Below are 26431 nucleotides of genomic sequence, written 5' to 3'. Positions count from 1 at the left end.
TTTTCATTCCACGAGACAGGAGAACAAGATCTAGACTAACAACAATGCTGAAACAGTTTTAGTACATTGTTATTTTTTGTGTTAAATAAAAGTTTGATGGTTTTACACTATAAATATACTAATTAAAAGTATGTTTATACTTCAGTAGGACTTTAGTACACTTGACAAAAGTATACCAAATACCAGTAATACTTAAATAAATTTTAGTGTACTACAATAAAGAACACCACAGAAAAAACATCCAAAAGACTTTTATTAGAGTTTTTTTTTTAAAGTGTGCTTTAAATGCTTTAAACATTAGTTGATTTTTAGTACACTGTTTACATACTAATCCTAAGATTAAAATAAGTTAATATATAAAAAAATCTATTAGTAATGTATTGTAGTAGAAGTACATTTTCCCAAAAGTTGTGCTTAAGTACACTTAATGTGAATGCAATGTTATCACTAACACTTAAATTGATTTTGAGTGTGGTAATTTTAAGTTTACATTAAATTGACTTTATTAAAAATCTATTAGTATTGTAGTAGAAGTACATTTTCACAAAATGTCTTTACATTTTATATATGTGCTGTAATGTAATCTTATTTATATTTTTTTGTTCTCAGTTTTTGCTAAGTTTTTGTTCCCCCCATAAGGTATTTTTGGACTTGTGGTTTATTGCACAAAAAGATTAAAGTGTTTTGATGAAGCACATATGCTGTTTTTTTTTTGTACACACAGTATCCCTTCAAAATATATTCTTTAAATAAATGTTTAGTATGTTAAAAGCACATTTTAGATCAGCTTCATGGTGTCTCATAATAGCACAGTTGAGTACACTTAGATGTACTTAAGTTTATCTTAAAAAGTACTTAATACTAATTTTAGTACATTAAGTACAAAATTAGTTTGGGAAAATCGAGCACTTTTAATACAGTATTTAGCACACTTTTTTTTTTTTTTTACAATTTGTTTATTCTTTTAATATATTACTATTACTTTAAATTAGTCATAAATATATTTAAATGTTTAAAATTAGGGTTCAAGTGTATTTCTAGTTGTAACTAAATATATTTTTTAAAATACAGATATAGTATGTTAAAAGCACATTTTAGTTCAATTTCAGGGTGTCTCAAAATAGCACAATTGAGTACACTTAGATGGTATTAAGTTTATCTTAACATATACTTAATACTATCTTTTAGTACATTAAGTACAAAATTAGTGTGCGAAAATAGAGCACTTTTAGTACATTACTAAAAAGTCTACTAAGTATACTTAAATAAAGTGCATTTTACTGCATCATTTTTTTTATTTACCTGGGTACACATGAATACACTGGAGCAGCGCCTGTTCTCCCTTTAAGCAAAATGAGTGGTTGCAAATTGCCCCGTGGCCTCTAGAGGGCCCTCACATACCACTTGTGGTCCGACCCATTCATTTTCTGAATATATATATATTCACGGAAAAACTATAAAACTATACATTCTCACCCCTTTAGCTTGTTTGTTGTCTGCTGGTTTCATTCTGTTTTTCTGATTTTGCACAAGTTTCTCCGATTCCTACACTGACCCCCTCCCTTTTTAAATTTAACAGGCAAACAGTGTGAAAAATTTAACTAAAGCTGTTTGCATAAAACAAATTTTAAAATTGCTGACAAATCAAGTCAGAGAGCCCACAGCAAAGGCAATGCTTTTCAAAGTTCAAACTCTGGTGGATTTATCTTTTGTCAAGATACACACACCCAGTGCTTAAATTGAGCTGGATCTTGCCGGATCCTGTTCATGAAACTGTCAGATATTCATGTTTTGCACTCTGGTATTTATTTTAATGGATCCGGCTTTAACTTGTGCATGGTAAATACCTACGTGTGTGTGTTTGTGTGTGTGTGTGTGTGTGAGAGAGAGAGAGAGAGAGAGAGAGAGAGAATGTGAACGAGTGCAAATGGCAAACGAAGGCTGTGTGGACACACACAAGAAAGTCACGTTAAACTATTGGCCCAACAATATTTTCAGCCAATCGATTTCTTACGTTTACAATCATTCTCATTGGTTGGTGATTGTTTCACACACAGTGAGCAGCGAAAGTAAATAATGGCATAATGGCCAACCTAAATAATATTTGTATTTTTAAAATGACAAAGAGGCAGTCACACATATTGTCATATTTTAAAACCACGAGTAAATCTGATAATGAGGCTGATCAAATGAGATCTTGAAAAGATGAAACTGGGTGAATGAATCAGGATAGCAGGAGACAGAAGCAAAGCGATTTCAAGTCAGCCAGAAATCATGACAGAAGAGGTAACTGTGGGCTCTTCTTGAAGTTTAGACAGGTTGTCTTTACATTTTTTTTTTCACTTTCCACATAATAGTGAACTAAAAAATGATTTTTCATATATCTTATGTTTGTAGCTACATGTTTTTATTATCCATGACTGACCTATAACGTTATATGGCACAAAATAATTAAAGACAGAAAATAAGTAAAGTTTAGAAATGTGATGCTCTTATCAAGGCTTAATGATGTCAACAATGACGTCAAAACTGAAATAGTTTGGTGGACTTCGGTCACTGTAACTTTTCTTTCCTGGTATTTTTCTGGGAATTTTTCATTTGCAAATTAAGCACTGCACACACCCAATTAAACATTAAACTGTTAAACTGATTTAATCTTGATTTGTTATGCAGTTTAGCTTTGGTTAAAGAAATACACATTGCTTGACTTGCTTAAATCTCAATGGCTTGTTCACCTTTTGAAATATCATGGGTGAACATGTTTATTCTCTACTTTTCTCAGGACATTTTTGAAGAGCCAGGCCAGTACACATACAGTATCAGTATTTTAAAGGAGAGGTCTGAACTTTTATGAGACCAAAAATGAACAGAGACATAAATCAAGTCTATCTATTTTAGATATTGTTGACAACAGTATAAAGTTATATAATATATAACTGTACTATAGTATATATAGTTGAAAATAAAATAATAAGTCCACTGTGATATTTCAGTTCTTTTTTATGTTTAAAGCTGGCATGAAATCAAAATGTATATTATACGTAAATATTAGTGCCTGTTTTAAACAATGTATCTTTGCTTTTTATTATTTAGTAAAAATGTATTTGCATCCATAATCTTATCAAACTGCATAACTTCCCCTGCCCCTTCAAAATAACCTTTCTTCACTTCTGGTTACATGGAATGACTTTAGGGGAGCTATCAGTGCATGTCTTGCTTTAGTCCATATGTCAATCTTCCTCCATTCTGATAACAATACCCATTGATCAACAATCTTCTATTGATCTAAATGGTTCCCAAGGGATGAAACCATGCACAGCCCTACATTTCAAATGTAAATCAGGGTATAGGGAAAAAAGGGACAATTTTAACTTTTGTTTCATGCCAACTCTAACAGAGAAAGCGAATTTTATCCCAACATTTTTTCACAACATTTTTTTTCCTCTGGAAAAAAGATAACTTCTTTAAATATTCCTTAAGAAACCAACAACAACAGAATAATAATTAATAATATAATATGAATATCATTAGCACCATTAGGAATTGTCTGTTTGATTGGTTACGGAACAAACCACTGTGTTCTAGTTACTTGCAAAATGTACCTAATTTACATATTTTATTCATCCAAGTTTTTAAATTGCACTTCATGCAAAGGATTAGTACCTTGCAAAACAACTCACCCATATACAGTAAATAAAGTGCCTAAAGTGGAGTACTGTATCAAAACAAAATGACCAAAACTCACATTTTAAACACTGTTATACTTTTTACTATTTCCGACAGAATCATGTCAGAATAATACAGAGGTTTTTATTAGTCTTCCTAAATTTCACAACAGATTTTAGACGGATTTTAAAGGACACTGATACCTCAATTTAAGCTTTTATATACAAATCAATAGGTCTATTTTCCCATAAAACATGAAAACAAAAAGTGTGTGTAACAATGTTATTTTTTATTTCTGTGTTTTTATTTCTGAGCAAGAATGTCTAGAATTATTTACCATGATCTTCATAAGACGCCAACTAAAATGTCACTCAGTTTAACAAAAGTTTCTACACCAAAAAAATCTTGACAGGCATAATTAGAACAAAAATCAATTCAAGAGTTCACACTTAGATATTGCTTGATATTGTTGGCAAGTTTGGCATACTGACCCAGGAGAGACCCTGAACTCGGATATAATTGAGCCCAGCCTGGTCAAAAAACATGGAAGGTGGTACGAGATCGGGTAGTTCTTGAGAGCTCCCCCTAGTAAAAGGGGAAGTGGAATTGGGGGATTCTTCGGAAAATGAAGATATGTGAGTCATTTTAGACAGGCTACTTATAGTGAGTTTGGATTAATCTGATTGGCTTAAAAATGTTTGAGGATAGGAGACCGGCCGTGATCAATCATATCTTGTGCTCCTCTTGTGTGTGTGTGTGTGAGTGTGTGTGTGTATGTATATATATATATATATATATATATATATATATATATATATATATATATATATATATATATATATATATATATATATACTAACATGACATTCGCTATGTTTCAGAGACCGATTGTACCCCCGTAGAATGCTTTATATTGTGCTGCTCTTGACCAAGTCTTCCATCTCTGCAAATTGGTCCTGTATTTGTTTAAAGGAGAGCATGAGCTTTGTCTCAGGGCTACACAAGTGGCCCCAACGCTGTCAAAAGTACAGACAAGTAAAAAACATCATTAAGATTTTAGGCACATTTACGTTGGGTTCATCTTGTTCACATTTTGAAGCATCATGTTTAAACATGTTCAGTCTCACCTGTTTCAGGGTTCCTTTACCAGCCCACATTTGGCCCAGCGCCCATCCAGGCACCAGCAGAATGGAGGACAGAGCCAATAACCAGCCTAGTGCATATGCCCAGTCCGGGTACACATACCAGCGGTTAAAAGTCAGAGGTGTGTACCTCACCATAGAATAAACAAAAGACATCTGAAAATAAACAGAGGAAAATGTGTTACAAATACAAGCTCCGCATTTATATTTAAGTATTTTGTAGACATTTTATCCAAATAAACTGAAATGGATTCACAGCATATTTTAGATTAAGGGCACTATTTTGACGAACCATGCGCAAAGTGCAAAGCGCAGGGTGCAAACGCATAAAGGGCATGTCAGAATCCACTTTTGCTAATATAAGGATGGAAAAATCAGCTTTGCGCCGTGGCGCATGGTCTAAAAGGGTTCAGCTCATGAGTTATAGATGTGTTTTGAGAATAAACCAATCAGAGTCTCATCTCCCATTCCCTTTAAGAGTCAGTTGCGTCGCGCCATAGCGCATTTGCTTTTTACATGACGTAAAGTAAGTGTAAGTGGAAAAACTGAGTACTTCACTAGCAAGAAAACAGTTAAGCAGAGCATCTACATCGCAAGAATGAGAGATAAATGATTAACTTTCAATTTTTCTCTCGTGGATAGAGAATCCTTGTTGGCGCAGACATCAATCAGCCTATAAATAATTAATTTTGTTTGTTAAGCGCAAAGATTTGTTTCAAAACTATTTCTAAATTCAGTTCTAATTACCAGCAAATCAATAAATGAACAATAATAACGAAGTGTGCTCAAAACCTGAGTTATATCCAAACTCACATGCTGTGCCCCATGCGGTCTAAAACCTGACAGGTGGACAAATCTAAGCTTGTTTTTATAAAACAAATATATTATACATATCATACATATACGCATATTATAAATAATGCAGCTAATAATGATAACATTAAACAAAAGCAAATTGTCACGAATAAACTAAAAAAGCCTCCTGAGATGAAGAAGGCATGTATGGTTTTTAAATTTATGTAGGCTAGAAAATAGTATGTTTTGTATTATTTTAATCTTATATATTTATAACTAACGCGCTCTGCGCTGGACAATAGGCCAGCTTTGTTCTGGTCTATTGCAAAATCTATTATAGTTTCTCAAAATAGTAACGCGCCAGCAATGCGCCTCAACACGCCTGCTTTTTAGATCAAACGCTTATGGGCGCACACATGAGCGCAAATGCATTTGATATTTAAACAGCGTGGAACAAAACGTCAAAACGACTCTTGCGCCAGGCTTAAACTAGCACACGCCTTGCGCCACATTGCGTCGGGTGTATGATAGGGCCGGAAGTTTTTTATTGGTCTGGGGTGTAGAATCAGCTTGGATGGAGGGGATGTGTCTCCACCAATATCCACCTATTATTGAAATGTCCCCACCAATAATTTATCTTTAAAATATTGCACTGTCAACCTTAACTTAGACATGCAGAAAGGGTTAAATAATTTTTTATATGGTTAAATCACCAGTCCTACCACCTCCAAACACATATGAACATTGTGATTGGTTGTGCCTTACCTGTTGTAATGTGAGACAGCTGCGTTCAAATGTAGCAACAAAACCACGAAGGAATTTTCACTATGCAATAATAAGGGGTGTGACATGGTTGGCATTGAAGTGAGAATGGTGAAAAAAAGAAGGTGGACATAAGGAGCTTTTTTAAAGAAAAGTTTAAGTCAAATAAACTCAGGTTCACTACTGAATGAGTCCATCATAGCAGTGGTTCCAATAACGCTAGTGTTTTTTTATGCTAGGGTTCATTGATCCCAACCAATGTCAAGAGAAAACCTACGACCTTGTTATTGGTTCAAGCTTGGTGATTTTTGTTCAGAATAAAACACATGATTTTGTAGTTTTAATTGACATTCTTTACTTTTAGAATGACTAATTGAATGTAATGGTCCATTTTATGATTAAGCATGTCTGTGAAATTCAGATATACAAACCAGAGACACAAGAGGAGTCAAGTATTTCCAGCACAGCATGAACCAGTAGTTGGGTCGTGACTCTGTCATGTCCTCGATTATGTCAAACATTTTCTCAGCCCCTGTGTCAGGATAACAATTGAACAAAAATAGATATTGCAGTCATATAACATTTTGTAATACTGTGTTTACTGTGATTTTATATATTCTTCTAGTTGTATAGTCTGTATATAATGTTTAGTAGCTTGTTTGACTCTCACCGAAGAGCCAACCGATGGCCAGAGACTCAAACACAGACAGGAACAGAAGACAGGCTCCATTACAGGCGTAGTTATCAAACAGCTGGAATACATACATCCCCCCCTGCAGATCACAATGCAAAATTTACGACAAGATATAGAGGAAGATTAGTCTCATATTAACTGTTCTAGACAATAGTCACATTTCTTGAGTTGTTTAATAGATGCTTTGTAATATGCATTTTTGGGGATGAGGTAGTAACATGGTTCTTGAAGATTGGATAACTGCTGGCTTTTAACCTGGCTTTGAGCATTAATTAGGGCTACCAGACCCTAGAACACTACCAAAAAGACATTGCAATTTGAACTGCATCTACACTCATGCTAGTCTATCTCTCATTATTCTGAGATTCACATGATCTTGGATCTGGCCTGTATCCAGAGCAGATGGTTGGTGCACTAATGATGATCTCAACACAACCCCAGCAATATATGCTGGTTCTGGAATACTGGCAATGATTGAGAGAGCTCTACAGCTCTATGGAAAAGTTACTGGATTTCTCAAGACAACATCTGCTTACCTTTTTCCAGAGAAAAGATCATGATTTTTTTTTCATGTAAAATAATGTAAAATTATAGATTTTAAAGACTACTCTAAAAAGTTCACAATTCAATTACAGTAACATGAGTAAATGTAATTTGTTACTTTCCATCTCTGTTGCTTATTTTCTTCACTGTTACTTGTCTGTGTCATGCGGTATTTTCAGATTTTGGTGGATATTGGTGGTTTATGAGGACTCTTCATTGACATAATGTATTTTATACAGTAAAACAGGTTATTTCATGGCCCTGTCCCTAAACTCAAACCTTACAGGAAACCTGTGGCACAATTTGAATGCGAAAAAAACAGTTAAATATAATTATAAGCGTTTTGAATTATGAGGACACAAGATCATGTCCTCGTAAACCACAATGTTGTAATACCTAAATCATTCCCATGTCATTTTACAAATTTCTGTCCTTGTAATCTACCAAAACCAGAGCAAACACACAGAGACACACACACACACACTGCTCTGACCTCTGTAACCATGATGAGTTGTCCAAAGAAACAAGTGAGACAGAGGAGCAGGACAAAAAGTTCTCGACGACCAGCTCTGCGCAGCACCTCAGGGAACAAGTCCATCACTGAAGTAATCACACACTCTATTCCGACAAACTTCGAAGAATACAGCAGAAAGTGCATTAAAAATGTTAGAACTCACAATAAAACTTTAAATAAGTACATTTTATTAAAAACGTTATTTTATAATTTGCTATAATCAGTTAACTTTATGGATTTATTATACAGTGTTAAGGCTGCAGCTGTATTTTTAAAGTGGAACTCAAACATTTCTATAAAAATTATATATTATATCTTCATTCAAGACGAATTAAACTCAATTGAACTGAATTGAATTAATTTAAAACAGCCTCTTATTTACTTCTAAAGTACTTTAAATCATCATTGTTATTAAAGTAATGGCTAACCCCAAATTTCTATCATCACTTACTCATTCTCCACTTGTTCCATTCATTCACTCATTTTCTTGTCGGCTTAGTCCCTTTATTAATCCGGGGTCGCCACAGCAGAATTAACCCGCCAACTATACAGCGGATGCCCTACCCATCTCTGGGAAACATCCACACACACACACACACACTTATACGATAAAGACAATTTAGCCTACCCAATTCACCTGTACCGCATGTCTTTGGACTGTGGGGGAAACCGGAGCACCGGGAGGAAACCCACTTGAACGCTGGGAGAACATGCAAACTTCACACAGAAACGCCAACTGAGCCGAGGTTAGAACCAGCGACACAGCAACCTTCTTGCTGTGAGGCAACAGCACTACCTACTGCGCCACTGCGTCACCCCAATTGTTCCAAACCAGATTAATTTTCTTTCTTTGGTTAAACTGATATTGATTTTCATAATTTCTCCCCCACTATGTATGTTTTCTAAAAGCTTCCAGTTTCCAACATTCTTCAAAAAAATCATCTTTTGAGTTCAGCAAGAAGAAAAATGGGTAACACTTTACACTATGGGTGCAGTATTATGCATTAACTAATGCTTAACTAATGCACAGATGAAAACATATTAATGATTTAGCAATCTATACATTGTTATTGGGGCGGCACAGTGGCTCAATGGTTAGCATTTTTTCCCCACAGCAAGAAGTTCACTAGTTCAAGTCCCAGCTAGGCCAGTTGGCATTTCTGTGTGGAATTTGTATGTTTTCCCTGTGTTCTCATTTCCTCCGGGTGTTCCAGTTTCCCCCACAAACTGAACTGAATAATTGGCTGTAGTGTATGAGTGCATGTGTGATAATGAGTGTATGGATAATTCCCAGTACTGGGTTGTGTCTGAAAATGCATCCACTGCATGAAACTGCTGGAACAATTGGTGGATCATTCCACTGTGGCAATCTCTGATAAATAAGAGACTAAGCCATAGGAAAACGAATTAATGAAAAGGTAACCCCCCTGTTTTCACACCTCAAGTTTGGAAAAGTCAGGAAAGTGGGTGTGTCTAGCTCTGTTTAGGTTGGAAGTGTTTGGGGGAGGGAAAGAGGGAAGGTTTTGCATAAAAATAAAAATAGTTTTTATTTTTAGCATAATTGCATAAAAAAGTTTCTGTTTGGGCACATGCTAATTTTTCACCGAGGCTGTTGTCTGCCGTCTGAAGACTGTAACAGGTAAAAACAGTTCATCTATCATGCATATTAATAAAGTTGCACCTCATTCACAATAGAGCGTGCTGATTAGTTTGAACTAAGGGTGCTTTCACATCTGTAGTTCGCTTCATTTGTTCCGGACCAAGGGCAATAAATTATGCATTGTTGCATTTTCTGACGTCTTTGGGTCGTTTTCTCACCACACTGCAGGCTTTGGTCCGAACCAGTTGAAATTAACCAAAATGATGTCATCTGACAAAATCCACATCTCTCATTGGCCAGATGATGTTGAACATATTTTTTAAACTGCTTATTGATTGGTCAGAATTCACTTGCGGGAAAATGCCAATGAACTCCCGCAGGTAAACAAAACCGGCAGACACAAAATGTCGCTTTTTACTATGAAGGGACGACTGCGCTGACTTATTGTATCCCTGCTTTAGACAAACTACACATTTCGAGAATGAAGCGCGGCCGCGGCTGGAAAACAGTATTTTAATGCGTTACTCGTCACTTCAGGAGGAGGCGTGAATTAATTTAGCTAAACTGCTACATGGTCATCTTGTGAAAATATTACCAACGATCCATGCTGTTGGTAAAGCGCTGTCAACAAATATTTCTCCTCCATACACCATAATGCACAGCACATTGGCCTACGGCAGCTGAATTGGTCCAAAAGGCACAGTACTTTTTGCGGTTGGACCTGTTTTAGTACGAATCATATTCTCACCACAAACGAAACGCTCCAGGGTTCGTTTGAAAGCGTACCGAGACCACCTCTTCAAGAAGGTCTCGGTACGCTTATTTGGTCCGCTTTTGGTTCGCACTCGAGTACGATTGCTGCATTCTCACCTGCCCAAACGAACCGCATCAAAAGTGGAAACGAACTCTTGTGCAATTCAATTGAACTAAATAAGGCAGGTGTAAAAGCACCCTTAGTCTCATGAATAAATGCTGCACACTCAGAGACGTCACGATGCACTCGCAGGTACAGACGTCCACTCTCCATACTGGAATATACGCAAGGATCTGATCAGCGTTACGCAGCTTTAAAAATTTGTTTCAAACTGGAAGAATGAATTTGCTAGAAATAATACAAAAACAACCAATTTTAACTTTTTAGTGAAATATATGTGTCCTAATAGTGTTTTTAGCAGCGTGGGAAATATATATGACTGTCAACAGCTCAAAAAATGCACTTTGGTATTTCATGACCCTTTAACTAATAATTAACTAAATTAGACAAATGTAAGTTAAAGTACGTAACTCGACTGACTGTTGTGGTAATTAACAAATGAATGTACAATATTGAGTTGTTAAGGAATTTATAAATATGACTCATTTAACTAATAACAATTGATTGATTGCTTAATGATTGCTTATAGAATGTTCATTGGTTTCTCATGCAGTAATAATCAATAAATTGTTTAGGTCTTCATGAGTTATACAATTACTCACGATTATCTGTGGGTGCAAAACATTTGAGGGTGATTAAAATAATATATTTGAATAATAATATAAAATTATTTGTTGGTTTGGATACAGGTAGAACAGACATTTAAACATTTATATTAAAGTTTCCTTCAGTTTTAGTTTTATAAACTAAATTTAATTTAACACAGAACCAAATGTTTTATACAGAAATAGAGCATTTTTAAAGTCTTTATTTTAGCTCACCTGTGAATCTAGGCCTAGCAAAATAATCATGATGAAGAAGCAAACAGCCCACAACTGAGGGAAGGGCATCATAGCCATTGCCTGTGGATAAGCAATGAAAGCTAATCCTGGACCTGACAAAGACAGAGAGAGGTCTGATTTTGAACAATTCACATGTATAGTCATTAATTTTGTCTTCACTCACTTATAATAGCTGCTGTGTTTTTATGAAATGGTGCAGTACCTGATTCTGCTACTTCTTCAACAGGGACGCCCTGCACATGAGCCATGAAGCCCAAGACTGAGAACACAGCAAACCCAGCCACAAAACTGGTGCCACTGTTCAGAAGGCAAAGCCAAAAGGAGTCCCTGGTGGACATAGATTATAGAAAGCATGATTGCAACAGATTCTGCTATTAATTAAATATTTTGATGACATCAGTACTAACCTGTAGCAGTTGTTGCTGTATTGATTATAGCTGCCAAGTGAAATGAGAATGCCACTACACACACTGTAGGAAAAGAAGACCTGAGTTCCTGCCTCCATCCAAACCTAAACACACACACATCACCCACATTTGAATTTATTGAGAATTTGTTTCAAAGCTTTCAATGTTTCAAATGTTATTACTAAAACAATCAGAATCTATAGCCATTGTACAAAGTAGTTATGTTTAAAAAAGTTGTTGTTTTAACTTAAAAACTTCTGTCAATGACATTTTTAAGTAGTGATGGGAAAATGATGGTTGATTTTCCGTCACAGTAGTTGTGTTTTAACTAGTTATCTTCTTATATGACAAAAAGTACAGTTGGACAAAGCACAATAAAACAATTTTAAGCTCAAAGTGTCTGCTATAATGTCTACACTGTAAACCTGACATAACCCAGAACCCCTTTCCAAATGTTTTCAATAATGAATTAGCTTTTACTGGTGTGAAAGTTCCATGAGATTATGATGGAACAATCTACAACCCTGTCTGTCTGTCAAAATGATGGACGATGAGAAAGTCTAGCGCAACCTTTGCTTTCAAATGACTTGTTGTTTATTTGGTTATAAGGTATCTTGGAGGTCGAGGACAAATAAGTTACCTGTGGGTCAGCAAGGCGGGCTGGTTCAGGGTACAAGTAAAACACAACCCCCTGCAGAGCTCCAGGAAGAGTCAACCCACGAATCAGCAACACAAGCAGCATCACGTAAGGAAATGTAGCTGTGAAATACACCACCTACAAGTGCAATACAACAAATAATGACACTGACACTGAGAGTAAGAAAAAAATTATGTATAAACATAGGCTGAGTGCCTTAGTCTACCACCAGTGACAATATACAGCTACATCGCATTGCTTCAAGTGTGATATTGCATCTATATAACAGTTTGACGGCACAATCGGGTGTATAAAAAAGAAAATCCAACACAGAGAGTTTCAAAATCCTTTTGTACGAGGAACTACTTTCTTCCGCCATTCATTCACATCTGCAGCTGACGTCAGAAGCCGTTACTAATTTACCAATGCCATTTTGCAGTTAGTATTTGAAGGATTCTTTAGTAATGTCTAAAATTATGACAAAACAGGTGATTTTGCCAACCCAGGCTCATTCTGAAGATGTGGCCGTTTCTGGAGACCGCAAAATACATCCTGGGAGGTACGTATTTTTATTTTTGCGAATCCACAAGAGGCCGCTGTGTGCTCTTTTCCGCTTCTCAAATGTCTCTCGCGAGTGCGGTTTGTGCCCACGCTGTTCTCACGTAAACCCACCAGACGCTGCTGTCTAACGACCGTCAGTCTGACTGGCTCTATGATTGGCTGGGCGACCGGCCAATCGACTGACCCACCCTCCTCCTTCCCTAAACCCAACCAATTTTACAGATTGACCCACCCACCCGCTTACTTCCCTAAACCCTCCCAACAATTTACAAAAGCCATCCAGAAAAAGAAAAGCCCTCATCTGATTTTTACCATGTTTTCGGATTTTACCACATTCGCAGTCTCCAGAAACGTCCACGGTATTACGTTTTCAGAATGAGCCTGGGTTGGATTTTGCTCACATTTTAAGATTATAAGGCTAAATGGCATGAAATGACATCTCATTCTACAGAAATATCTCCCAGTACTTCCCTGTTGCTATCGGGAGATCAGAATATTACTGTTGTATAAATACAGCACTACAACATACAAAAGAGAGTGATCGACTTAGAAAGTCATTTACCTGTTTAATAATGATTTGATCAGCTGTAGTTTGAAATCACGCTGTTTTCTCTTAGGGCTTATTATGAGGTCTCTGTCACCATCTTGTAGATGAACATCATCAAACCCTCTTTGCACAAAGACAGGCTAATGGCCGCCAACGAGCTGTCTCTCAGATTTTATTAACATTTTAAAATTGGCAATATCCTTATGAATAAACTGCATAGTTGCAATCTAAACAAGTAGATTGTTGACTTAAAAAACTCAAAAGTACATTATGTTGCCCAACAACTGCAATATTTGTCAAACTGTAGAGTGTCATCTGCTTGTTGCTGTATGTGGGTGGAGTAATACACAAGGGTGAAGGATAAAGACGCGGTATGAGTGCTGTTGCTGGCAAAATATCACATGGCTATCAGCCAATCTGAACTTTTGTATATATAAATACTCCACAAGATGCAATAAAATTAAGTGGTGTTTTGAATAAGCAACAGAAGCTTTCCCTTGGGTATAAATACAGTCAACTTCAGATCAATCTACAGAGGAAGTAGTTCCTGACTTAAAAGTTTGTTATCACACTTTTTGCACACTAAAGTTGTGTTGTCGAGTGGTTGTATAAACATAATATCACATGAGTAGCAGTAAAATATGGCTGTATAACAGCACAGCAGTAATAAGGTCAAATTATAGAAAGAATAGAAGAGACTGCATAAAAAGCCAGAGGATAAAATGCTTTTTGAGCATAAAATTAAAACAAAACTTGAAAAAATCATCAAAGAACTGGTGAGTGACTTTCTAAATCAATCTCTGTCTTTTGTATGTTGTAGTGCGGTATTTATACCATAATCTGGTAGTGTTTGCTTTGCCTTAGCTTTTTTAGGGTTTATTGCAACAGAGACATACTGGGAAATATCTTTAGACTGATGGCATTTCATGCTGTTCAGCCTTATAATCTTAAGATGTGAGCAAAATTTTCTGTTTTGTCATCACATTAGACATTACTCTGGAGAATCATTCAAATACTAGCTCTAAAGTGAAGTAGTACATGAAGTAGCAACGAACGGTTTGTCCTGTTTTGACGTCAGCTGCAGATGTGAATAAATGGTGGAAGAAAGTAGTTCCTCTTACAGATGAATTTTTAGACTCTCTGTTTTTGATATTCATTTTTATGTACTCAATTATGCCATCAAAATCAGGTATAAATGCAATATCAATCTCGTAGCAGTGCGATAAGGCTGTATATTATCACTGGTGGGACACTGAGGACCTAGTCATACACCCGGCGCAATGCGGCGCAGAGCGCGATGCAATTGTTGTTTGCTAGTTTTAGCTTGGCGCAAGAGTTATTTTGATGTTTTGCACCATGCTGTGTAAATAGCAAATGCATTTGTGCTCATAGGTGCGCCCATAGGCGTTCTGGTCTAAAAAAGGAGGCGTGTTGAGGCGCATTGCTGGCACATTGCTATTTTGAAGAACTATAATAGACTGTTCAATAGACTAGATCCAAGCAGGTCTATACACACAGCTGCTTAATACACAGGATGTACATCAATTCGCAAATATCTTTACATATAAAAAATAATTAAAGAATTAAAAATATTACAAGAGTTATTATTTTCTAGCCTACATAATTAAAAACAAACATACTTTCATGCCTTCTTCACCCCGGGGGGCTTTTTTAGTTTATTCATGAAAATTTTCTTTTGTGTATTGTTATTATTTATAGCAGTATTATTTATTATATGCATATTTATATTTATTTTATTACAAACAAGCTTAGATTTGCCCACTTGTCAGGTTTTGGACCAAATGGGGCGCAGCATGTGTATTTGGAAATAACTTTGGAAAGTTTATTGACCACGCGACGCGTTTATGGCGCGACGCAACTGACTCTTAAAGTGATTGAGAGATGACACTCTGATTGGTTCATTCTCAAAACACAGCTATAACTCATTAACAGAATAAGCTCAACCCTGTAAGACCATGTGCCACGACACAAAGCAGATTTTTCCATCCTTAAAATAGCAAAAGTTGATTCTGACATGCCCTTAATGCTTTAGACTTTGCACATGGATCATCAAAATAAAGCCCTAAGGCACTCCTGTGACCTCATGCCAGTAGGGTTGGGCATCTAAGCTATAATGCCGATCCGATACGCATCTCGATACAAAGAATACGATCCGATATATTAGCGATACATTTGTGACATATTGCGATGCAACACGATACGATTCACACCCATATCACGATACGATGCGATATTTCAGCACTAACTAATTAGATCAAGTTTATGAGATGATGTGAAAGAGGATGCTGTGCCATTGAATGAGTCTTCTCTCAGAGCCAGAGTGTCAGTTTACAGTAGAGGGCCATTTTAGAACATATAGCACATATTATTTAAGTATTTTCAAGATAAACAGAATGTATAAGTGCAATATATATTAAAAAAATATGTATATATTTGCACTCTTTCAACATAAATAAATTTAGCATTGCACAACAAGAATTGTGATTTAACTTTTCAACTATGAAAACAAGTTTTACAAAGATATATTTTGCCACTGATTATTCAAAACTTAAGGTTGTGAACTAGCAGTGTTATGCTGCTTTGAAACATCACTGTCACTGTAAACAACAGGCCAATAAAAATATAACAAACCAGCAATCTTCTTGCTGTGAGGTGGTCAAACTACCCACTGTGCCACCGTGACACCCAATTATTTTTATCATTATTATTATTAATATTATTATTATTATTATTATAATTAAATAAAAATTAACAGGAGGAGGTGTTTAAAACCTTCGTTCTCCGTGACACTAAGCTGAATATCTTTGCAGATGAACAATGCAATAGCATTCGTTATTGGCGTAGAGCGAGCAGAACTGTTGCGCATGGAAAAAAAACTTGCAATGCTTTTCTCACCACTTTTGGAACTGGTTGAAGCAGTGCGAAAGCCGGGGATGCAGAAACACTGGAAGATGCTTCCACAACAACACCGTGGCGCCGCTTCAAGTGAGATTTCAGATTAGTCGTACTGCCCGCGTATTTTACAGATGCGCGGCACATTTTGCAAATTGCATCTGTCCTGTCATGTCGTCCATCCTTAAATCCATAATGTTGCTTGCCATACTTTAGATTTAAAACTCAGTGGGGAATGTTTGTTTTGCTTCTCGCGCTTTCTGAGGGCGCTCCACTAGCTTCATCCGCACACCTGATACACTGAGTTGTAGTGAAAGTGTACACATCCGCAAATCCGTTGCTAAGGCTTACTTTATGTAGGTCGATTAAATTATGCGCCAAAAACAGGTTGACAACACTTGTTAATAAATAAAAAATACATTCTATATTAAAAATATAAGCTGTATCTCGGAATAATCGGTGCATCTCGCAAAAACCGATGCATCTCGATTTGCTTCCAAAATTTCATTCATCCTCTGCTGCTCAACCGATGCACTCGCATCGTGCACGCGCATGACCGCGTATCGATACATATCGGTTAATCTTCCCATCCCTACATGCCAGTGATAGCCTCACAACAGTGCTGATATACAGCCATATCACTGCTACTCGTGTAAAATTGCTCAAATATACATACATGTAGTATTCCACTGTATTGTTTAGACAGACATAGCCATTTAAGTTCTGAAAGAGCCAAATAGGCTCAACACACCTGTACACTGTAGTACAAACCAGTTTCTATATTCAAGTAGATTTTTTGTTTTCATGGCTTATACACAATCACACTCCACTGCTACTTTTGTGGCATTACATTGTTCAAACAGTTCAATTCCAAAATAGTGTAAAATGAAATAATATAAATAAATTAAAACAGGTATTTGTCGTGAAAAACATTAAGTGTACATTTAAATCTAAACATTTTTAAAGTTTTTTTTAAATATTTAATATGAAAATTATAATTATACATCTATAATTACAAATATTGTTTTAAACAATTGTCTCTCAATTAATATTCTCACACACCTTGCCTGTAGATTTGACCCCTTTCCAGATGCAGAAATAACATATGATCCACATTGCAATGAGACACAGAAGAATCTCCCAGTTGATCTTGCCGATATCCTCAATACCTCCAGAGAGAGATAGAACTCTGCGTCTGCATAGTGTGACAGTAAAGAGAGTAATGGTTGGCTATTTTCTAATTTCTTTCCTCAAACATTTAGAGTTATTATATGGCATTTAAATGTGTTGTTGTATTGTGTTTATGTACTCCCAGAACTCGGTAGCTGCAGATGTTGAATTAGCCAGTGTTGTTCGGTTGAAAGTAAGATTTCCTGCAGCAAGATTTACACAGTTGTCTAAAAGAGAAAAAGAGAGAGAGAGAGAGAGAGAGAGAGAGAGAGAGAGAGAGAGAGAGAGAGAAGAGACAGGAGGAGAGAAATAAACAGAGAGAATGTATCATTTTACAATGTTTAGTACAGTGATTATTAAAATATCTTTATCCACTTGGTCCAAGACAACATCTCCTGCAACTTGTAAAACTAAATGTGTAAGTTATTTGTCACTTTTCACAGAAAACAAAACTATTAGCACTTAATAAAAGAGTGCAGCGTATGCACTTTCATCCCTGTTAAATTGAGGAATTGCATAGATCAAATAATAGAGCAGTGTGGTTTAGTAGCACAACAATTAAGGTGAACACTTTAATTACAGAAAACATACACAAGTCTATGCAAACCGACTTGGTATTAGCAGTTAGTATTGGGAATTAATGATACTAAGGCAATTACAATTACAATTACTACAATTAAACAGTATTACGCTACTATTGAATAAATTGTGCCAAATTTGACCAACTTTCAGCTATGTATAATTATTACAATTAAGTATCTCATTCCTTTCTTTAATACAATATGGTCACAGAGCCAGAAACAGCTATATTTAAGGCTGGCAACACCTCCTTTTGAAAGATGGTACAATTTAGCCAAATTAATAAATGAATAAATAATTAAAATAATTACTTTTATTATTGAGATTGCACTTGGATGTCAGTTCAAAGTGTTTAAGTGAATTCCGCTTATACTTTTTGTTTGCTTGTGTACATTTGTCGCATTTTGCTTTTTTTTTTCTTCAAATGTAGGAAATGTCCACTCTTATTTGGGCTAATTGGGTTAGCTATTTTGTTCAATTCAATAGAAATAAAAACTGTTAGACTGGAAGTTATTTATTTGTACTTGTGGGCCACTGATTTAACTGCATATTCAGCTATATGCAATAAAATGTACAACATTATTATCACCTGTGTTCCAGATGTTGTTACAACTGACCCACGGCAGTTGTGAGCTGAAAGAAGAGACGAGATAGAAAAGTGCCCAGGCCAGAATGATGGTGTAATACATGCAGCTGTAAAGTACTGTGAGCTGTCCTGCATAGCCAACACCTGATAAAAGCAAACAGACACAGTATCTAGAGAGAGAATCAACATTGATATTACCGTGTTATTAATCAACAGCACTCATTGTGTCAGGACAAATGCAAATTTGGGAACATGAAATATTAACTTTATTACACATTTAAAAGAATTATACAGCCATGGGAGGAGCTAATGAGCCGTCTTACACCTCATTATATGCATAAAGGCAAATACATTTTTGTGTTTAAAATGCATTTAACAATGTTAGCATGTAGATAAATGTTCATAAATAAAATGTTTATAAATCATATTAATCATTTACATAATATTATATATTCATAAATAATTCAGTTAACATTATTTTGACTCTGACCCTGAGCCAGTGGACAGAGGCGATGCCAACATGTAATGCCTCCTTCATGTGTGAACTGCCCCATAGCCGTCTCCAGCAGGAACAGAGGCAGCCCACAGGTCACCACAAACACCAGGTATGGTATCAGAAACACGCCTGAGAAGACACCAGTTCAAATGACGATTAATAGAGTTACAGCATTAACAACAAACAAGCTAAGGCACATGGTGCAAGAGAATGACGGGCGTGTCCCAATACACTTTCGCTATTTTGAGAATGGACAAAATCCAGTCTGTGTGCCGGATGATGGTCTAAAAGGGTTATGCTTATTCTCCTAATGAGCTATGAGTGTGTTTTTTAGCATAACATGCATTAAACCAATCAGAAACTGATTAAAATAGGTTAACACTCATGAATATTTTACTTTTCTTTATTTGACCGCTGAATGATACTCATTCTTCTTGTTGATTTTGTAGATAACTGACTGACAAAAATGTATTGAAATTAATATACAAATTATACCAAACAAAATTAGTTCCAAAAAGACCATTGTTTTCAATATAAAGTATTAAAAGTATAAAAATATTTACCACTCCTTTATGACAAATTGGAAAAACAAACAAAAAACAAGTCATAGGATATATAAACTAAATAAATGAGCAGTTTTAAAAATACAAGTTTCCCTTGCAAGAAAGCAAATTGATGTGCTGTGATACACCTTCTGTCAGACTCTTTTAATTAAAAAAATGGTTTTGTTAACACTGAAACTAACTGAATTCTAACTATAATGGCCATATCTGGAACTCTTGTTGTGAGCAAGCTATCACAAACTGCCGCTGGATAACCTGAGAGCGCAGAGCAGTGGGAACAAATAATTTGCCCGCTGGAATCCCTCTAGGTGCTTGGCACTCTCGCAAGGCAAGTTTTGTTTTAACAGTTATTAAATTACAGAATAAAAAATAACCACCTTGAGTATAATTTTACAGAATTATTAAAGTGAAACATGTTTTGCATATGAGATGTAATGGATTACAGTATTTTTGTTGGTCATTAAATCAGATTTATTTTTCCTGTTAAGGATTTGTTGACACCAGTTTTCATTCAAGGAAATTACAGAAATTGACAACCCTAAATTTTGGGGGGCCAACCATCACCAATCTAAACTTGTTTTTATAAAAACAGATATAAATGTGCATATAATAAATACTACTACTACTACTAATAACAATAACCAAATGCAAGTTGTCATGAATAAACAGACTGCAATAGAACAGAATTTCAAAGCCTCCCCAAGGTTCAGAAGGCATAGGAGGAGGTAGTGGTTTTTATATTTATGTAGTAAAAAATACATTTTAAACATTTGAATTCTTTATTTTTGTCATATAATATTTGTCACATAGATATTTGTGTATCACTGTACAAATGTTACTCGCCCACAGTATTAAGCAATGTGTAGTATACATTTTGGAAACTAATGCACTTAAAAAAATACAATTAAAACTGCGCCATTGTCTTTATCAGTTGCCTCAAAATAGCATTGCAGAAACAATGCGCCCTAACATTCCACATTTTCAGACCTTCATGCCCATGAGTCTATAAAGTGGCACAAATTAATTTGCTATTTAAACAACTTGGCGCAAAACATGAAAATGCAAAAAAATCATGTGCGCCGTGCCGTATTGTTATGGGTGTATGATAGGGCCCTAGATGTTGCAGCATTCCACTTATGTAACTAATCATGGAGTCCAGCCAATGAACTCAATAGGGTGTTTTAAATGAGGGTGACAATTGGTTAAGCGATGAGCACCTGTATTAAAAGATTAAAAACAAACGGGCACAAGCTCAAAGGCTATTGTCTATTGTGAAAGATGGTTGTGTCCATTTTTTACTTAAAGCCTTTTTAAATAACTATTTTCTGTGGACAAAATCAGGCACTTTGCTGAAAATAAACAGCCACCTCACTAATGTTGTAATCCTTAGATGAGGACATAATGATCTTGAGCCACTCAGAACTGACATTTAGAAACCAATTCTAATTACTCTATACACAGCGTGAAATCTGTTTTTAGGCTTTATCATACCTCCTCCATTTCTGTAGCAGAGGTAAGGAAACCTCCACACGTTACCCAGTCCAACTACATTTCCTGCCACAGCCAGAAGAAACTCAGCTTTTTTGCCCCAGAACCCTCGCTCCTCTATTTCTTCTTTGATTGGGTTCATTTCTTCTCTCCAACACTTCCAGTTTCCAATGATGCTTCTGTCAGCGGTAACTATATTAGTGGAGGATGACAGATATCATTTGAAAAACAAAACAGTTGTGGGTCAGTAACATTGAAAGAGTTAGTTGTTCATTATGATGGTCACCCCCAGGTAGAATATTTAACTAAATTTCGAGAACATTTATGTAAAAGGTACAGCCTCTGGAATAAATTGACTCTGCTACTGCTACTCTGGTTGCTGCAGTTTTAAGGTTTTACTGAGGTGTAATATTATTGTGTCACATTTCTCATGAGGTTATATTTTATTTTTTATTATTTTACTCTGATTAATGCACCTAGTATTCACACCCAGTAGTGTATTTTTTAAGCAAGCCAGGATAACACAAAAAGTGCAGTTAGACCTATTTTAGTCAGCATATCCTGGTTAAGACTGTTGCATGTTTGCTGATTCAGGATGAGAATGTGTCGCTAGGCCAAGCACATTTCTAGATAGCTGGAAAAGTGCACATTCATAGCCTTCTTAAGCTGTGGTAACTTAGACCCCAGTGGCGTATTTAGGCATAGGCAATATAGGAGATCAGCCAGGGTGGCATCTTGCTAGGGAAGGCACGGGGAGATGCACTGCATTGACCGAACGTCCACTCTGAATAGTGTGTTGATGCTCATTTCCCAAAAGAGCTTAATTATGATACAGAAGACTACTCAACATTTTTGTCTCTTTATTGTTTGAGATGACCAAATGGTACCAATAGTATAATGAGGAAGGGTGTGGACAGAAATAACCATTTCATACAACAGGGTGTCGAAACTGCATTAACATACAGAGAAAAGCTGTGGGAACGGCCGAGGAGCAACTTCATTAACATTTAGAGGCAGTAAATTAAAACTGTAAAAAATAATTAAGTTTAAAATTGTGTTAAGATTGTGGTCTCTTACCGCCTAAAGAATTGATGACGTGGGGGTTTACCTCAGCTTCACAGTGCAGGACAATCAGGAACTCTTGGAACTCTTCATGGAACTTTGCAAGGAACTCTTCCTTGAGAACTGGGTCCAGAATATCATCACAGGAAAGCCATGACCTTTCCTCAGGTCCGCAACCGTTTCAGTCTATCAGATACTCAATCCCAAGCATAGCAGTGGGTAACCCGGACAAGGGAATTCATTTACAGAACTTGGAGAATCTATCAACTATGACAGATATGCATTTATTACCTCCAGATGGGGGAAGATCTATCGTGTAATTCACTCCTAGATGTGACCATATGTAATGGAGTTATATTGTTAATTGTGAATCCTCCTGAATTATGCAGCAGTTATGTGTGTTTTATAAAGTAAGGGCGCCTTCATGTGGCTTGTTTGGGTACCGCAGACATACAAGTTAGGCAGGAAGTTACCTAGCGCAGCAGATGCTCTGAGACAGCCATGCTGTGGGTAGGTGTTTTTCGTGCTCCGTCTTAGTTTATCAATATTAACTTAAGAAAGTAGCGATTTCACACATTTAGTTTATAATTCGGTTATATTATCATTAAGCATTCATTGTGACTTGTGACGTAGTTTTTGTAAGTTAAATGGCTTTTTATAAATGTCTACTGGATTGTGCTTTTTAGCAAGGCCATGCGGTTGATTTGATTTTCTATTTTATTTAGATGTAGTATGCCTGCAGCAAGCAATTAACTTAAAGGGGCTGTACTGTTTATTATTTCAGGCATGTCAATGTTAATTTGTTAATTGTGAATGTTATGTTTTATGCAAAATGTTCATATGATTATCAGTTCATATGTGGATATTAATGATGTAACAGGCAGATGCTGTGAGACAGCCATGCTGTGGATGTTGTATGTCTGCAGCAAGCAATCCACTTAAAAGGGCTGTACTGTTTATTATTTCAGTATAAAAGATTAATCAGATACTGTGTCCAGGCCTTCATTAAAGAGTATTACACACAACGCAGAGGAAAAAGAAGAGTTGAAGTACAGGAGACGTAACACATTTGCGATTTAGGATGGGGGAGAGGTACAAGTTTGCCTGCAAGAAGATGCCATGGAGTTTTGGACATGGCACAGTCCTTGCAACCCTGCACAAACCTTCTTACATCCTGGGCCATCTTGGGCCACAAGAATCAATCTTTTAGTGGTAAGAGGGTCTCATTTGCCCAAGTATGAATGATTTGAGAAGCCTAGGGCAATCCATCAAATGTTGGGGACAAACTGGATCTCCAGTGGACAGCCCAGCGAATTCACAGGGTGGTTCTGGTTTGAGGCTGGAGGGGATGCCCACTCAATGGGACTCACAATCAGATGACAAGGGATGATGGGTTTCTTTTCTGGGAGAACTTCTTTGAGAAAGGGCATCTGATTTCACATTCACATTAAGAAGTTAGTTTCTCGATAATTTTAAACTGTGGTCATTTAACATAAAGAAGAGATGTTTACTCCCCTCCAGCCAATGTCCCTCCTTCTCCAGGGCTAATTTAATAGCCAAGAGTTCCTGCATGCATATGTTGTAATTGACTTCTGCCAGTCTGAAATTGTGAGAGAAAAAGACATATAGATGGTGTTTTGATGGTACCCCTGCCACTGTGATAACACTGCTCTCACTCCTGTAGTGGATGCATCAGCTTCGACTCTGAAGGACAGTGCAGGATCCAGCTGTATCAGGAGTGGGGCTTGTGAGAAGGTCTTCAGTTCCTCAAATGCATTGCTGGCTTCAGGATTCCAGTATAGGAGCTTGAGTTTCTTTCTGAGGGGATTAGTGAGATGGCATGAGATTGTACTATACCCATGTATAATCTTGTGATAGAAGTTAACATACAGATCAGCCGAGGAACCACTAAAGCTCCTTAATGGTCTTGGGTTGTGGCCAGGATGTGAAGGCTGCCACCTTCCCCTTGTTTATTCATACCACTCTTTCATCCAACTAGAAACCTAAGAACTGGACAGCAGGCTGATGCAAGGAACACTTTTCGGTTTTTAGGCACAGACTATACTCATGAAGCCAGGTGAGAACCTCTGCAACATGATGTTGATGTTCAAACTAACTTCAGGAGTAGATAAGGATATCATCAGTATAGACCATTTATGTTTTATACAGGAACTCCCGAAGCACATTATTCATGAAGTCTTGTAACACAGAGACGGCGTTAGCTAATCCATACGACAAGACAAGGTATTCATAGTCTGTTAGGTGTGAGGAAAGCTGTCTTCCACTCATCCCCTTCACATATTCTGTTGAGGTTGTATGCATTGCAGAGGTCCAACTTCGTGAACACCTGAGCTCTACAAAGATGATCCAGCTTTGTTGGGACTAGAGGAGGAGAATAGTGGTTCTTAACATTGATCTTGTTCAATGCTTGGTAGTCGATACAGGGTCGGAGTCCCGCATCTTTCTTGGATATGAAGAAGAAGCTAAAAGTGGGAAATCACATAGAAAGATGGATGTATCCTTGGGAATGAGTCTCTTCAATGTACTCCTCCATTGCCTTTTGCTTGGGGATAGATAGGTGATAAACTTTTTCATGGGGCACTGGGTTTGCCTTAACAATGTTGGTAGCACAGTGCCATGGCCGATGTGTTGGTAACTGGGTAGCTCTCTTGGAGCAGAAACTGTCTTGGAATTCCTTGTTGCAGGGATCAATTTCGATTGATTGTTGATCTACGGGGCTTTCAACTAAAGTATTACATACAAATAATCAATTAGACTTCTTTTGAATCATTAATGACATAATGGAAAAGCAGTTACGAAAACATTCCTTTCTCCATTGTAATATTTCACCTAACCCCCAAGAGAACACCGGATTGTGTTTTACCAACCATAGCCTTCCCAGGATGATATCAGTGGTGAAGCCCTCCAGAACCAGTAAAACAATCTTCTTGTTATAGAACAACCTAATTTGATTGGCACGGCATTCATGATGCGGATACAATACAGATCATCATCATGTGGTGATTCACCACACCTGTTGCAAGATTAGGGGGCATACCCCTTTAATTACTTTTAAAGCATATAAATCGGTGTTGCTCTGAGCTTTAAACCATACGTCTGGGGAAACCTCGGGGGACGTTCCAGTGTATCATTTTGTCTGAGGGCCGTGTGGACCAGGAGACTGGAGAAATTGTGCATGCAAACAAGGAAGTGAGTAATTGCGTAAAGCTTATGGTATCCGTAACGCATTTTCTTTGTGGCTTAGTCCCTTTATTAATCTGGGGTCACCACAGTGAAATGAACAACTAACTTAACCAGCATATGTTTTACACAACGGATGCCCTTCCAGCTGCAACCCGTCACTGGAAAACATCCATACACACTCATTCACACACATACACTACGGACAATTTAGCATACTCAATTCACCTTTACCACGTTTTTGGACTTGTCGGGAAAACCGGAGCACCCTGAAAAAAAACACGTGAACACAGGAAGAACATGCAAACTCATGCAAATGCACACAGAAATGCCAACTGACCCAGCCAATGCTCGAACCAGCGACCTTCTTGCTGTGAGGTGATTGTGCAACCCACTGTGCCACCATGCTGCCCCTAAAGAGGACTACTTTATCAGAATAAAAGGTTACCAAAATGTTTTAAACTCAGATCTTAAAGTGTTATATTTTTAATATTCCTGCCAGACTAATTTCAGAATAATACAGAGGTCTTCCTATATTTCAAAACAGATTTTAAACAGATTTCACAACATTTTAATTTGAATCAGACTTAGTCTGAGCTTTCAATTTTTTATGATGAAAATTTAAAGCTGCATTTAACACAATATGCAATCTATACAGTATAAACATTAGGTAAATAGAAAGTCACCATAAAACATGACAACTAAATGTGTGTGTGTAATCAAGTAAAAAAAAAACAAATGTCTGGCTGCCTTAGGTGGATATGTAAAAAGAAGCACTTCACACCAGTT

General features: G+C 36.7%; 1 protein-coding gene across 3 annotated transcripts in view; it reads right to left on the bottom strand.

Moving 5' to 3' along the window:
* Positions 1-24955, bottom strand: part of si:ch211-132b12.6 — a 28112-nt gene extending 3157 nt beyond the window's left edge. The window contains 15 exon segments of one of the 3 annotated variants that reach the window (NM_001045058.2): positions 4453-4682; positions 4794-4964; positions 6797-6897; positions 7036-7138; positions 8096-8233; positions 11412-11524; positions 11635-11759; positions 11840-11943; positions 12480-12614; positions 17560-17692; positions 17807-17894; positions 18836-18976; positions 19323-19457; positions 21383-21571; positions 22457-22917. In NM_001045058.2, coding sequence (NP_001038523.1) covers positions 4575-4682; positions 4794-4964; positions 6797-6897; positions 7036-7138; positions 8096-8233; positions 11412-11524; positions 11635-11759; positions 11840-11943; positions 12480-12614; positions 17560-17692; positions 17807-17894; positions 18836-18976; positions 19323-19457; positions 21383-21521 — 1734 coding nt within the window. In that variant the 5' untranslated portion in view covers positions 21522-21571; positions 22457-22917 and the 3' untranslated portion in view covers positions 4453-4574. 3 annotated transcript variants of the gene reach the window in all.
* Positions 24956-26431: the final 1476 nt, after the last annotated feature.

Source organism: Danio rerio, chromosome 18 (genome assembly GCF_049306965.1).
Source record: "Danio rerio strain Tuebingen ecotype United States chromosome 18, GRCz12tu, whole genome shotgun sequence".
In the NCBI taxonomy this organism is placed as follows: domain Eukaryota; kingdom Metazoa; phylum Chordata; class Actinopteri; order Cypriniformes; family Danionidae; genus Danio; species Danio rerio.
The sequence above is the reverse complement of the archived record's forward strand: the minus strand, read 5'-3'. Positions and strand labels throughout refer to the sequence as shown.